The 16,107-nt window shown below is 32.3% G+C and overlaps 1 protein-coding gene across 1 annotated transcript; it reads right to left on the reverse strand.

Moving 5' to 3' along the window:
- Window positions 1–608: 608 nt before the first annotated feature.
- On the reverse strand, window positions 609–2,003 carry LOC143228412 (QRFP-like peptide receptor). The gene has a single exon (XM_076459676.1). The coding sequence runs from the start codon at window positions 2,001–2,003 to the stop codon at window positions 609–611; it is 1,395 nt and encodes a 464-aa protein (XP_076315791.1).
- Window positions 2,004–16,107: the final 14,104 nt, after the last annotated feature.

Raw genomic sequence — 16,107 nt, forward strand, 5'->3', positions numbered from 1 at the left:
TAAAACAAACCTTCGTTGTTAATTGTGAAAATCACAAGCTATTATCGTCATCCTAGCTTATGATAATTATATATAGTAATAATTATTTGGCTTTTTCATTAAAAAATGACGTCTAAAACCTTACTCATTAAGGGATATTTTTGTAATTTTAAAGCTTTTTTTAATAATTATAAATTAGTAACTCAGTTGATCATATGATCTAAAATATTCTATTTTTATTTATTTTTCATCGACCCACCGCGAAAGTGGTTTCTTTTATCAGTAACAGCTGTTTTCACATTTGTTCACACAAAGTCGGAAAATGAGACACATTGATTAATACTTTTTTCATAAGATATTTATAATTTGTTATTTACAAATAGAAGAAAGCGAAATTTTTAGTTAACTACATATAAATAAAATGACTGCTATGATTAAGGAATAATAACAGTTATATTTTTACATTTGCCATCTGTGCATGACGGACAATACAAATTACAAACCAATTAATATTTGACGTATTTCTACTTGCCTAAATTCAAGTGATAACACAATACAGTAATGATTACATTAGAAATCAGTGAAAATGCGTACACATGTAGCCTTGTCAGAATAACCAAATATAATATTTACGACACAGTTAAAATTTTTTGGGTGAAAAGAGGGTTCCGACGACACGTAAATGAAGTCAGTTCTGTATCTATTGTACTCGATTCGTTATCGTTTCTTTTCATTTCCCAGCATTTCTTACAAGGTGTACAGGTAAAAATATAAACAATTTGTTCACAAACCATCTTCAGGTGTATTTTAAGGCGGTCATGGAGCAAAGAATAAAATATAGGATTCAGAGAACAATTAAGAAGTTTCATAACCACAAATGTATAACGTACGACCAAGTCTGAGACTTTGGGTTCTTGAACAACTGTTCCTAGCCACAGATTGTACAAGCTAGTTGGTGCTCTGCAGACGAAGAAGAGGACAATGAGAGAAATTAAAATCTTAACAACACGTTTCTTCTTGAGCTGCTGGATACCATGCTGTTGAGTGGACATGGACTGTAAATCTCCTATTGGTTTCCTAACCCATAGAAAGTATGAAAGATACGTGTATAAGAACATGATGATAAAGAAGAGCGGAAGGAACATGATTGCTGGGAAGATGAAGGTATAGTATTTGATACTGTTTGTATCCATGTATTCTTCTGTTTGTGTACAGTACCCCGGAAGGTCTTTAGAGAACGCAGTTTCTGCTAAAGCTTTCAGCTGAAGCGGCGACCAGTTTAAGTCAGTTGTTTGACTATTTTGTTTCTCAGGAACGTGGTAAGAAAATATGAAAGCCACTGGAATACTTAGTGCTAGTGATGTTGCCCAAATAATGACGACAATGAATGCCAATATATTTTTACTTTCCAATGATTTCCAGTGTAAAGCCTTCGTGATGGCGACGTATCTGCCAATTGCTATGCAACACAAAGTCAAACCATTAGCCATAGAAGACATGTTCTGAATAATGGGGATAGTTTTGCATGCTGAAGATCCATACACCCATCGCATATCTGCTACGATATTGCCAACTTCTGCTGGCAACACCATCACGGTTTGTAATATGTCACTAATGGCCAAAGACAAAATAAAGAAACATGAAACTGTCCTAGTTTTTCTAAAAGACCAAGCGACAAATGCACTAGTTCCATTGCCTAGCAACGATGTAACAAATAAAATGCTGAGTATCATGACAAATAATACTTTCCATGTTACTGGGAAAGAAAGGACCGCCCATTTGGGATCCTCACACTTTGAACCTCGACTTTGCTTTCCAGTAAACACTAAAAACTCGAACATTGTCTCAAGGAATTCATCGGGAAATGAATCATTGAATAAATTCAAAAATTTTCCACAGTGCTCTAGGTCTGAAACATTGAGCAAAGCTAAAGAAGATGTAATCATGAAATCAAAAAATCCATCTTCTTCGTTTAGTTGACGTCTTTCCCAAGGAAAAGTTGAATGAGCAGCTTCTCTTACCATTTTGGTGTGAAATCTGTGGCAGGTTTCGCATTCACTACGAAGTCCAGGATTATATATACATATATATATATAACAGATCAAGATAATCTAATAATACTACTTTGTTGCCGTAGAGATACTTGACAGCATTTGGATGATAAGCTCCTTCAATACGTTGAACAAGCTGTTGACTTGTTTAAATCAGGTTTGTTCAAATATAAGCATGAAGGGTTGTAGTCTAGCCAAGTGGCAAACCTCGATAGCATGGTAAACACTTCCTACTTATCTGTTGGCTAATTTTACTCGTGTAGAACACATTTAAAGTTCTCTCGATAACGATTTATCAAAGTTAGCTTCAAATTGTTCTTCAAAATAGCCGGATTTATTAAAACAGGAAGAAAAAGAAACTTTATAGCAAGAGTAAAAGACTAAATACCAAATTTTGTACTTGAGTTAACACTATTAAAAATCGATGAATTTGCTGTTCAATTACATTCTTAAAGGTATAACATATAAAAAATGAGGATAAATTTAAAATTGAATACACATAAGAAAGATTTTCAGCTTTGGTTTTTATTATACAGGCCTGCGATGGTTTTATTGTATTGATATGTTTACGTGCTCTACACTAATTCGTGTACACTAAATCGAAAAATGATGTCCATTTTCTTCATCACGTTCATATTTTTCACAAAATGTCAAATGTGCTTTTACATAAGTGAATTATTTTCATTGAAATCGGGTCACATTTGATATGTTGGCAATCGCTAGCTACACAGTTCTCGTGACCAATCGCAACATGGGAGTCTTATAGGTCGTTCTAGAATTCAAACATAACAAACATCACAATAAAAACATTTCACTGTAGTACACGAAATATTAATTTGTTCATAGTGAAAGTTTTTTTTTCTTCTCGATTTGTAAAAAAAATATCTTTACATTATAGAAAAAAAATAATATTATTTTTGAAATCTGCATAACTGAATTGTGTAAAATTCGTAATTAAACCTAAAACAGCTTTTATGAAGTTTAAATTTGTAGTCCTGTGTTATTTGCTGATATTTGGAATATGAAAATCAGCATGGAAATTACATTGATTAGTATTGTGGGTTAATTCTACTTCTTAATTAAACAAACTTTGTGACAATCTTGTAGAAGTGCTTAATTTATAACAGCAAATGTTGTTGATATACATGTTTAAAATATAGCTTCAAAATATTAATTACAACAAATAGATGAAAAATGTGCGTTCGCTTTTCTTTTTATTTCTTGACTTATGAATTGTTTTTGCCGCCAGAGGACGCTACTACCAACCGCTAAAGTGAAAAGTTTTGTGTGTTTATTGTTAAACACAAAATTACTAAACGGGTTATCTGTGCTTTATCCACCACAGATATCAAAACCCATTTCTTAGTATCATAAACCTCAATATTTTCCACTCTTACTATTATGTCGTTCGGTACTTTCTGTTTGTCACATGCCACTATCGTATCCTTACTGGAAGTGATGTAAAATTTATATTCATAAAACACAATGACATAAACAATCTTTTTTGTAATCAAAATACAATAAAATTGTTAATCTAAAAACTATCTACATATAAAAGATAAAATAAATGTAATTGTGTTGTTAGTAGAAAAATTAGACAATAAAAATAACTGGGAAAATTAAACAGGTTGAATTGTTTGAAATTCGTGCAAAGCTACTCGAGGACTATCTGCGCTAGCGGTCCCTAATTTAGCAGTGTAACATTAGAGGGAAGGCAGCTAGTCATCACCACCCACCGCCAACTCTTGGGCTACTCTTTCAACAACGAATAGTGGGTTGATCGTCACATTATACCGCTACGGCTGAAAAGCGAGCACGTTTGGTGCCTGAATTCAAACCCGCGACACTCGGATGACGAGTCAAGTGCTTACCACCTGGCCATGCCGAGCCTGAACAAAAATAATTATGGTCGTTTTATCTTTAAAAACCAAACTTGTTTCGTGCCATAGACAATAAATGAAAGTATTTATTTACGAGCAATGTTAATATATTTCATTTTTTTACATAAAGGTTGTTCATGTTTCGTATTTGAAGAGAAATAAAAGGTTGTCTGAAGAAAAGTGAATGAAAATAAAATAAACTCAGGTAATGCTGAAAGCAACTGTACATCAGAAGAAACATAAAAAAAGAAGAGATGTTGTTAATATTTAGTTAATTTAGAAATATCACCTACGTAGATAGAATGAATGCAGGAAAGTATACTCGTGATGTGACGTGTGACATTATAAATCTAATTGGGCATTTAATGCTCCAAGGATTTGCTATGGAAGTTTATAGTCAGTTGCTTTATAATCGAGATAATGGGCGAGTAAAATTTTTAATGTACTATTTTGAAAGCCTGTATACAAAGAACTCATATATATATATAGCCCAACGTATTTTATTTTGTTGTATTAATAATTACGGCTTTCTATACAGCTGGGTTTAAAAGGTACTCGAAAAGATAAGAATAAATTAAATAACCATAGCAGAGAACGTGCTCAGAAGCTTAGCATTTGAAAACTTTAATGATAACTCAGCTTTGATACGCCGAAATAGATATTTTTTTAGATAACTCGATAAAACGATCCCTGAGCTCATACGAAAGAATTCTTAGAGTTAAATTTAATTTGTGTTAGACGTTACCCAACAAATTATTCATAAGAAAATATCACTTCCTGCTTGTACTAATATCCTCAGAGGTATTGTTGCATCTCTAAACAAATTCTGCTACTTTTATCTTTATTGTTATCTCCATGTTATGGCATGTTTTAAAATAGCCTTTTCAACCAAAGTGTTGGAAGGTCTTAATTAATGACAAGTATTCAAGAACACTTAATATTTCACAATACGGTCACAGAATTATCATGTGTTTTAGAAATTATTTTTACCATATTGAATAGAAGGATTGACTGTGGAGTTACAATCCCCCCCCTCTGTAAGGGCGAGCATGTTTGGTGTAACGGGGATTCGAACCCGCGACCTCAAATTGCGAGTCGAACACCCTAATCACTTGACCATGCTGAGCCTCTCATACGTGAGTGCAATGTAAGAAATGGCAGTCAGTTTCGTTATTTGGTTGCAGAAGGCAACGGGCGCCATCCTATCTAAAGTCAAAATGAGGAGCTACATTTGAACCCTGATAAGAGTCTCTGACTTGGTCGTCTACTCCATTTCCACATAAAGCGTTGTTCAACTACGAAATACTAATGCATAGGCAAGCTTTTAAATTGGAGTCGTTTTCAAATTATATATATAGTTTTTTTTTTATTTCACTCTTAATTTAAGTTTCATTTGTGATGAATTATTCATGTCCAGTTATATTTTTGCATACAAATATATTTATTTATAATACTTAATATTTATCTTTGCTGGCATTAATTTATTTGATGAAAAAAAAAACTTTGCTTATCTTGTTAGCCTCATATCATTTATCGCATAACTCATGATTGAAAGCTTTCTGTAATCGATAGTGAGGTTTATATAGATATATATGCATAAAACATTTTCCATTTTATTCTGTATGTAAATGCTTTTCATGAAAGCTGTAATACCTTATGCATTTTTAAAATTCTCCTATAAGCATAAAAGACCTCGCTGAACGAACATGGCCGGGCAGGGCCAGGTGGTTAAGGCGTTTGAATGAGGGTCGCAAGTTTGAATCCCCATCGCACCAAACATGCTTGCCCTTTCAGCTGTGAGAACGTTATAATGTATCGGTCAATCTCACTTTCGTTGATAAAAGAGTAGCCCAAAAGTTGGAGGTGGGTGGTGATGACTATCTGCCTTCCCTCTAGTCTTACACTGTTAAATTAGGGACGGCTAGCGCAGATAGTCCTCGAGTAGCTTTGCGCGAAATGTAAAAACAAACAAACAAACTGAATGAATTTAATTACTGTTCCGTCTAGTTTGTGCACACCAGTGATGAAACAGCTTAACAAGATCAGTAGAAATAACTTCGTAGGAATACAAAACATGGGCAACAAAATTCGTTTAATCAAACATCTTACATGGTTTAAATTGAAACTGTGCTAGATTTGAGAAGAAATATTATTTCATGTTCGAAAGATAAACTGATAGCAATCACGAGGTAAGAACAAACAGAGTATTTATATTATACATTCTTATCATGACACTTTGGCTAATAAGTATCGTTTGGACTACATATTCTCATCATAATATTGTGTGTGTGTCAGAAAAATTGTTATTAACAATTTCTTAAATATGATCCTAAGATTGGTATATTACGAACTGTTTAATGTATTAAATAATGTTCTTTTGACGTTTCTGGATCGAGGATATGCTACTTAATTCTTCACAGTAATAATCTGATCGTTGACGTTCCTTCAGTCATAGTTTACTATTTGATACCTCATAGCCATACTAGACTACTTGTTGTTCTTTCAAACATAATGTGCTATTTGACATCCCTCGGACAACGATGCACGACATGGTATTTTCTCAGTCTTTGACATTCCTAGGACAACGATGCAAGACTTGGTATTTTCTCAGTCATAATGTATCTTTCGATGACCCGCGTAATAATGCATTACTTGCTGTCCATTCAGTCGATGTGCTACTGCCACTTTCTTATTATGATGTTAAAAAGGAAGGTTATTTATTCTAAAATATTGCTTATTTGTTTGAAGTTGAGCACAAAGCTACAAAATGGTTTATCTGTATTCTGCCCACCACGGGTATCGAAACTTGGTTTCCTGGTTTGTAAGTCGGTCAACATACCACTGCGCCAATGTAGTCTCAAGATCAAGTACAATGTTAAATACAAAAGATATGTTTGATGAGGAATCTAGTTTTTAGAAGATAAAATCTTGGAGACGGCTTGAATGTTAATGAAAAAAATTTTATTAGGAATATGCAACATTATGATAAAGTTATGTCATCATGAGATAAAATAGTTTACAAAGGTACAGGAACATATATAGATATACATACAGTATGAAATGATGTCACATGACCAGAGATTGCTTATCTTTCAACTGATTTCCAGATAAATGGTAAATCGCAGTGAAAAGTTTACATACATTAAAAACAACACAACATTATATTGCAGTTTCCCATTCAACCCTGAAATGCGTTTAAAAATAATCAACACTTGGAGAAACCATGCCATTAAACATAAACTTTCTGATTATGGCATAATATTGTAGAAACGTTGTACATTTATAATAAGGTTTTCTTTATTTGCCATTAAAGCCACTTCCAACCTCTTATTTTGCAAAACTTACATTTGATATTTTATAAAAAGTTACTACTAAAATATAATTACCTATTTTCATGAAGAATTTTAGGTTAGCTTAAGCCTTATTTTAAAACGTTTTATTTGTTGTTAAGCTTAAAGGTAACGGAACCAGCTTCAAATTTACCGCTGAGCCACCGAAGAGTTTGAAAACTTACTTGGTGAGTTTCAGTAGTTGATCTTCTTTAGAAACTAATAAATCATTTTACTCTCTCTGCTTTATAAACAATGCTTATTGTAGTTTAAGTCTCTGAAAAAATCCGTTTGGGTCATAGTTGCTAGAAAGAATTAAATAGCTTGTTTGTTTTTTTCAGAATACCAAAATTATAAGTATGTTTAGCAAGAAAAGAATGCATAAGTTTCGATATCGTTTTTGTTTTTCAATTTCGCTCAAAGCTACACGAGGGTTATCTGCGCTAGCCACCCCTAATTAAGCAGTGTAAGACTAGAAAAAAAAGCAGTTAGTCATCACACCCATTGATAACTCTTGAGCTACTCATTTGCCAACGAATGGTGGGATTCAACGTCACCTTATATTGTCCTCAAGGATGAAAGGATGAGCATGTTTGGGGTGAGGAGGATTCAAACCCGCGACCTTCAGATCACGAGTCGAGTGCCTTAACCACCTGGCCACGCTGGGCCTCAATATTTTTTATCTTAGTTATATTTTTATTCCAAATGCATAGAAATATCAAAATTGTAATAAAATATTTGGACAACATTTCTTTCAAGTTTATAGAAATTAAAATATTACACATAGATGGAATTTTTTCTCTCTTTTTTAAGATCCAGAAAGTAATGTTATTTGCAAGAAGAAATTGTAAAATAAAAATATCAAACAAAATACTGAGGAAAGGACTATTAATGTTGATGTTAATAATGCTAAGAATAGTCTTCATAACTGTATTAATAGACAGTATCAAAAGCATAGTATGTCTGCTTTGAGCGCAAATGTATCATAAAGAAATACTACAGATCTGGAATAAGACACTCATTATAAATGTAAATCACGCAAAACTAAATAGTAGAAGATCGAGGCGGCATCTTGTACAAGTCGGAAAAATCAGCTCGAGTTTCACGGATTTAATTTCTTCTGTCGTGTATTAACAACACATTAGACACAACACATCGTCCAAATTTTAAAATAATAGCGTGGAAAATTCAAACTAATTTTTTTTTATTATTTGTTAACGTTTTCGGTTTCTATGCGCTACTCGTTCTTAATGTTTTGGCTTCGTTAGAAACATTTATTTGCTGAAGAATCAATATTTTAATAGACGATAACAGTTCTTAGGAGAAAGTCGCAATGTGGAAAATCGCTTATTTTGAACTTCTGGCCAACAAAAGAATTGCAGCTAGAATCCGTTGGCACAAGTACAAGTGGAAACTATAATACTCTTGTCTCAATACACAAGTTATTTTTCCTTTGTTCAATTAAACGGTTTGAAAAAAAATGGTCATTTTGGAACGTCATCGTAACATGATGTCCAGAAATAGTAACGAATTTTGAAAACTGATTCTTTTTATCTTAAGTATTGAACAAGATACGTTTTAGCTTTCTTTAAGGAAACAGCTGAGCATATCATGCTAGCCGTTTCTTGTTCACAATATATATTGTCACTTGCATCAGATTCTACGTAAAATTAATTACTTCTGTTAGAACATTATCCGCATTGATGCACAACTGAAGATTGCTAAATTTAATATAAAAGCTGCCATCAGAAGGCACGAAGAATCACAGGGAAATAAGTTGATTGTAAAACAGATCAAAACAAATCAATATTACAATATTAAATAAGAAGCTTTAACTTGAATAAACGTATCGCTCCCCCGTCGCGTATTGTATTCTTTATATATTTTTTGGTGATTATTATCAAACCAGTATTATCGCCAAAAGACAAATACAATACCAAACTTGCTGGATAGATGGTAATGTGATAATTAGAAGCGACTCAGACAAGAACTTTTATAGTACGTAATAATAATACCTTTCACGAACAAACTGAATACAGAACTTTCGCTGCCAGTCGGATTCTTTCTCTTATCTGTTACTTAAGTTTGCATAAAAGTAAAGCAAGATGGAAATAACCTGCATAAGTATATGGGCTCATAGGAGGATATATTTCTATAATGCAATGTAATTTTTGTTCTAAATGTTATGGTAAAACGAAATAGTTCCAGAGGTATACTACACTAACACCTTATATCTGTCACAAATGTGCCATAAATGTGCTAAGTATACAAATGCATTCAACAGTTGTCTTTATAATAATACAAGATTAGTAAAACTCGTTAATTTAAAAAGGGGGGAATAGCAAACGTCATACAACTTGAATCAAAATTCAAGTGTCATATTTTCAAGCCTACAACTAAGGACTTTACAAAAATTAAACAAACAAGCAATGAATAGTGTCTACATTATAGCTACGAATCCATGTTTTGATTCCCTGTCTACAGTACTTATCAATTTTAGTAGAGTCAAAATATGGATTTGTAGGTAGAGAAAATAATATATACAATACTTTTAGCTTTCCTTGTTTACTTTTTTTAAAAAAAAGAGTTCATAGTTGTGGCTTAAAAATGCAATCTATTTATTTTGATTAATCTATTTCTGTAGCTTCTCGACGATCTCTATTTCTCCTTTTTAAGTGTATACTTTTTACTAATCTTGTTTATTTACATTTATGGAGAATAAGTTTTAAGCTACATATGTGCATATACGTTCAGTTGAATGCTACTTATTCTTCAATAGTTTACTGTTACATTGCTTTTTTTCACCCAAGCGCCACACTGACATTATTCAAAATAAATAACAAATGCACTTCAAATAATAAACACATGTACTGGTATATGCAATAGTACCATATACAAGAGAAGTAAATACTGAAAACGCACTCACGATTTCAGTTAAGTTAAAGAAACATAGAAAAATTCACCACCATTGTCTGAGTAGGGGAATATACTATATTAATCATCTGGTGTTAAATATTTCCAGAAATATAGTCGCGAAAATCCAAATAGAAACAGAATCTTTCACGTGATAGGTTTTGATGAGTGCGCTTAAAACAATGCTTGAGTTGTAATTTCAAAATGCGCACACAAGGAAAACTCCCGATTGTTTAATAGCAGAAAAATAATGATTTATAAAATTTCGCATTATGAGAAACTTAGGGAAATCGAATTAAATTTAAAGTACTCTCTCAGGTTTTTGAAAATCCCTGTGCGATCCTATCCAAGAGTAGATATCACTTACAATAATTTTATAGTGGAGTTATAATAGAGAGTTGTAGCTTGAACATCTCTCTTTTTTGAAAATCCCTGTGCGATCCTATCCCAGCGTAGATATTACTTACAATAATTTTATAGAGGAGTTATAATAGAGAGTTGTAGCTTGAACATCTCTCAGGTTTTTAAAAATCCCTGTGCGATCCTATCCCAAAGTAGATATTGCTAACAATAATTTTATAGTGGAGTTATAATGGAGAGTTGTAGCTTGAACAAACTGTCAGTAGTAGATTTGCTTACTTTTTTGCGATCTCTATTTTTATATTTTAAATTCTCAATTTTTAATTATGTTGTATGCTGACTTTATTAAGTAATAGGCAAATGTATATATGCGTAGAGTAAGGCTCAACCCTCACTAAGCGCGTATAATATTTTATTAGTAGAAAAGCAGCCTTTTCAATAAAATAAATATGTCTAAAACACAGCTTAAATAAAACTTCGTGTTTTTTTAAACACACGTTTAACACGCTTCGAATGCAAAGTCAGACGCTTATAAGAACATCGCATCTATTTTGTATTTATAGCCACGTTACTGAGCTTTAAATTAAAAATTAATAGACTTGTAATTCAATCATGAACATTCACTGCCTTTTATATAATGTACTTGTATAAGTTTTAGTGCAAAATACCGAGTCACGAGTGCTGTAGACTTGTGAAACAATATGACTTATAACATGAACAAACAAGAAAATTTTGATTTTTTGTCCAAAAAATCGTGAAATCATTTATTTTGTTTAATATGAACGTTGGCGTGGTCAGAACAACTGAAAAGGAAGATTTTTTTAAAGAATAAGTATGTTTTTCATGTGTTTTTTGCCCGAATATTATATTAAAGTTTCGAGCAAATTCATGCGCGATCCCTATTATGAACCACTATCGTGGTTTATGACAATTGAAATTTTAAACTAAACATCACCTAATGCGATACATGGGTTAAATATTCAGGTCAAGTTCCTCGGCACTCAGGCGTGCCCGGACTGAGTTTTGAAATAATAACCATTGGGGCACAAGCAACTAAGCACACCCCGCCGTTGTAAGTTATTTGTCCAACCATCTGAATCGAATGACAGGATTGACTGTTATCTGCATACCGTGTTCACAACTAATAGTACTTAACGTGATAGGCCCGGCAAGGCCAGATGGTTAAGGCGTTTGACTCGAAATTCGAGAGTACTTAGCTCGAATCCCTGTCACGCCGACCATGCTAGCCCTTTCAGTCGTGGAGGAGTTATAATATGACGGTCAATCCAACTATTCGTTGTTAAAAAGAGTTTACAGTGAGTACCGATGACTAGCTGCCTTCCCTCTAGTCTTATACTGCTAAATTAGAAACGGCCAGCGCAGATAACTCTCGTGTAGCTTTGCGCGAATTTGAAAACCAAACAAACTTAGCGTGCTATTCATCAAGTCCTGAACTTTGGACCTCACGATCAGTAGCCTGACACATAACCAGTAAGTCACACCTGGCTCGAGATTAACACAGAAACAAATCAAAATACGTAATAATGGTGGTGTTATTGTAACATCATTATAATGATTTCAAACGTTTTTTTACATAAGAAACATGTTTTTGCTTTTATTGTATTCAGAGCTTTCTGGTGCTATTCTAAGAATGCCGAATAGTTTCTGTAGTTACCGTTACTTGTACCATGATTAATATTTACATAAAGAAGCTATAATTGATAGTGCATTCAGTTTTGGATCGTCCTTTCATCATTCTCTTTATTTATTAAAATTATTAAAAGAGAAGTTAAGTTGTCGATATATAAGCTACTTAATTGAATAATCATTTCGTTACCAAAATTTCAAATCAGAAAATCAATCAGTTACGTTATTTGTATAACGTAATATCTGACAATACATTTTATTTTTTCTGAAATATTATATGTCCAAGACATGAGGAGGAAGTGAAAATACCTACATGAATATCTAATAAATTATCTGCTATAGCATAATTTTAATCGCTTTTATTTCTATGCACAAAATATAGTCATGTCGGATATTGTTTTTCACCATTTGTTCCTTTCGTTGGTAATAAAAAAACTGATTCAATTAATATTCTTTAAAGTTTTAACAGAATTAATTTCTGTTTTATTCACAATCCATCTGGATTTCAGATACAAAAGTTCTATGAAGACATCTCAATGCCGGTAACTTAATAACGATTTCATAATTAATGTTTGCAGATTTTATTTTATCGTTTAACATTTTATACATGTGTTATTGAATATGTGTACGTATTAAATCACTTATTATAAACACTATAAACGGATGATTTAGTGAAACAGTTGTTAGATACGGAGTTACAGTCAGACAGCATGCTTGTATACCAAATAGTTAATGTCGATATTTTTGCTAGTATGTATTTTAAAGATCATTTTCTTGATTTTATTTGTAGCCTTTGGTTTTCACGACTTAAGTTCTTTATTCTACAAGATAGATAAATTATCATGTAAACGCAAGCCATATTTCGCCAAAGATAAATCAATCAGTTAAAAACTCAACTTGATCGTGACCTTAGAATTAGTGAATCCATTTTAAAAGGTTGAAAAAATAAAGAAAACTTCGCGCTCTGCCTTGAATGTTTCAGAAGAAATATCTGATCTCCAGAAACTCAAATGTTGAATTTCTATCTTCGTTGCATATACTATATTTTGGTTATCATAATTCATTGTGTTCATTTAGAAGATATGTTTACCAAAGGGTTTGAGTTAAGATATTTATTATTTTTATTCCTTTTGAGCCTAGTCGTAGCTTTTATTGATATTACAGAACTCACAAAAACAATAAATATCTCAACATGAAGCAATCACAAACAGAGTTTTTCAAAAATTCAGTAATGAAATAATGCAAAAATGAGTGTTGTAATATATTTCATTTAATAAAAATAATTAATCACTACAACATCTATCACATTTTAACGTGTATCCGTCTACTATATCTCATCAACTAACCCACTCTTCCACTCATTCAAAAAAATATCGTGCAAGAAACCATATTTGTTAAAGTGGCGTGAATAACAAAAGTTTAGGAAAAGCTGACTTAAGTAATTATTCTGTCCTAGCTCGCAAAACCTGCAAAACAGAATACAAAGATTTTAAGTTATTCTTTACCCTATAGAAAAATGGTATAATTAATACGGTATAGTAATTACTTACATTATGTTGTTTTATGTACCGTGCTCTATACTTACCTACTATAAAAGGTTTATAAATTTCTGGAGCTATTCATTTGAAAATACGGGTTTATAAGTTCTTTGCAGTATAAACCACAATCGCTTGAGAAAAATGTAACAAATATATACACAAAATCCAAAGACTATTTCCGTTTATACATATAGTTTTTAGGAAGTTTTGCAATTTCTCGTATTATTTAAGTTACAGTTGTGAAATCAATATTTCTGTAACAGTTTTAAAGAAAATATTTAACTCGTAATTTTTTATTATGCACTGTGTGTATAACCGTAATTAGTAACTTAATATTATACCAACGCTTCCTGCCATTCGATTTGGAATATGAAAGATGTATGTCGATTTTAGGTTTGAGAAATATCCTTAAAACTTACGAGTTAAGGGAAAAAAAGAAATAGGTAAAATGTTATATTTAAATACCAATAAAATCAAATTTACTAATATATAAATCAATAGTTTTTCAGACGTAAAAAAGAGTGTAGTAAGTTAGGCTATGTAAGTTAAGTTTATATTTTTGATAATATCTATCTCATTTTAAACAGAAAAGTCTAAATTTATTCTTCCTCACTAATGAATTTCTTATCACGGGATATATTATTTCTACTGGTAGATAAAGTTATGTGCATGTTTTATATTGTTCTTTATAACATAGAAAGTTACAAAACCAAAATAACAGAAGAGCCAACACGTTTACTAGTGAATACATTTTTCAAATACATAACTCAATCATGTCATCCACATGTATCACAGGACAATTATCTCACATGCTGCATACATAAAAAGTTAAATGGGCGTCATTTGGGTTAAGTCTGCACTTTTATGTCTTTGATTCACAATTATTTAGATAATATCATTTTATAAACGTTACGTCATGAGAATTTATTATTTATTAAAGTATATATCTATAGTTACCTGGAAGAAAGGCAAACAGTCAGAGAGACTTATGACAAAAGCTGCCATAGTCGATTTGAAAAAGTGGTATGTACACACACGCACAGTACTTTGCAAAAGTATTAGGGAAAAAAAAAATTATATTTTAGGCTACTTTCATAGAAGGTAAATCACGGGTGAAACATCAAATTTTTATTAATTTTTATGTTTAGTACAACAGTAATTCAGTCGAAGTGCTTGAGTTCAACAAACAGTTAATATTTTATGTGTCTCTCAGGCATTGTTGCAACATATTTAGTCAAAGTGTTCTTTGGGACCTTATTCTAAATGTCTCTAATACGTTCCCATAAAATTTATTTGTAAGAAACTATTCATTTCTCAACTTTTTGATCTATCAAATCACATATCTTTACAATTGAGTTACATCATTTGTATCACTCCAGCAGCTTATTTCTTAGCTAAATAATTTTTACATGTATTTGATAAATGTTTGGGGTTATTATATTCTTGGTAGTAGAATACTTTACCAATAATACACAAATCTCTGGGTAACAATAACGGATCAGTATCTGGTGGTACTTGTACATGTCCATTATTCCATGTATTTTGCAAATACCTCTTGTCGTTTCAATAGAAAAACACCCCAAACAACCATACTACCTCTCACATATTTCACTGTAGGCACAATGCTTTAAGGTAGCTTTCTTTAGTCGGAGGTACAACCTACACTTTGAACCAAATATCTCAAACTTGAACTCACCTGTCCATAATACACTTTTGGCATTTTTCAAACAAATTTCACACTCTTAAAAGTATCTGGAGATCGAAGTAAAAGGTTTTAAACTGCTACGCTACCAAATATTTTATTTTCATTGAACCTTATCGATACTGTAGATCTAGACACTTTTCTTTAATTTGATACGCGGTCGTTTATCTCATACTTGAAACAGTTGTAGCTTCCTTCTCTCCTGAAGATACTCAACATCAGTATCAGTGAGTTTTGTGATATTTTCAAATCTATCTGACTCAGTCTGACGATCTAGGGTGTACTTGACACAGTTTGGAAAGCATTTCAAGTCTGCATCAGTTTGTCAGAGAGTTCAACCAGCATTCACGGTGCTGCGATCTCTTTCCTTTGCTGACAATTATATACGCTTTTGAAGCCGTGACAACAAAACATAATACATAATGTTAAAACCATTTTTATAAAGGTATATTTGTGGGCCTATTTTATTATAGAGACGCCACATCTGGCTATCTGCTGTGTCCACCGTGAGGAATCGAGCCCTTGATTTTAGCGTTGTGAATATGTAAACTTACTTCTGTCCCAGCGGGAGACATTTATTTGTGAAGTGCTATTAAATTGATTTCTTCTAGCATATACCGACACCATATGCTAGCTCCTTGCATGCTTCTTTCTATATAATTAAGACATTGCACAGAGTTCCATGAAAATTATTTGAGACCCTAAATC

This window comes from Tachypleus tridentatus, chromosome 10 (genome assembly GCF_004210375.1).
Source record: "Tachypleus tridentatus isolate NWPU-2018 chromosome 10, ASM421037v1, whole genome shotgun sequence".
Taxonomy (NCBI): domain Eukaryota; kingdom Metazoa; phylum Arthropoda; class Merostomata; order Xiphosura; family Limulidae; genus Tachypleus; species Tachypleus tridentatus.

Coding starts and splice junctions, on each gene's coding strand:
- LOC143228412 (XM_076459676.1), bottom strand. CDS start 2,003: ATGGTAAGAGAAGCTGCTCATTCAACTTTTCCTTGGGAAAGACGTCAA.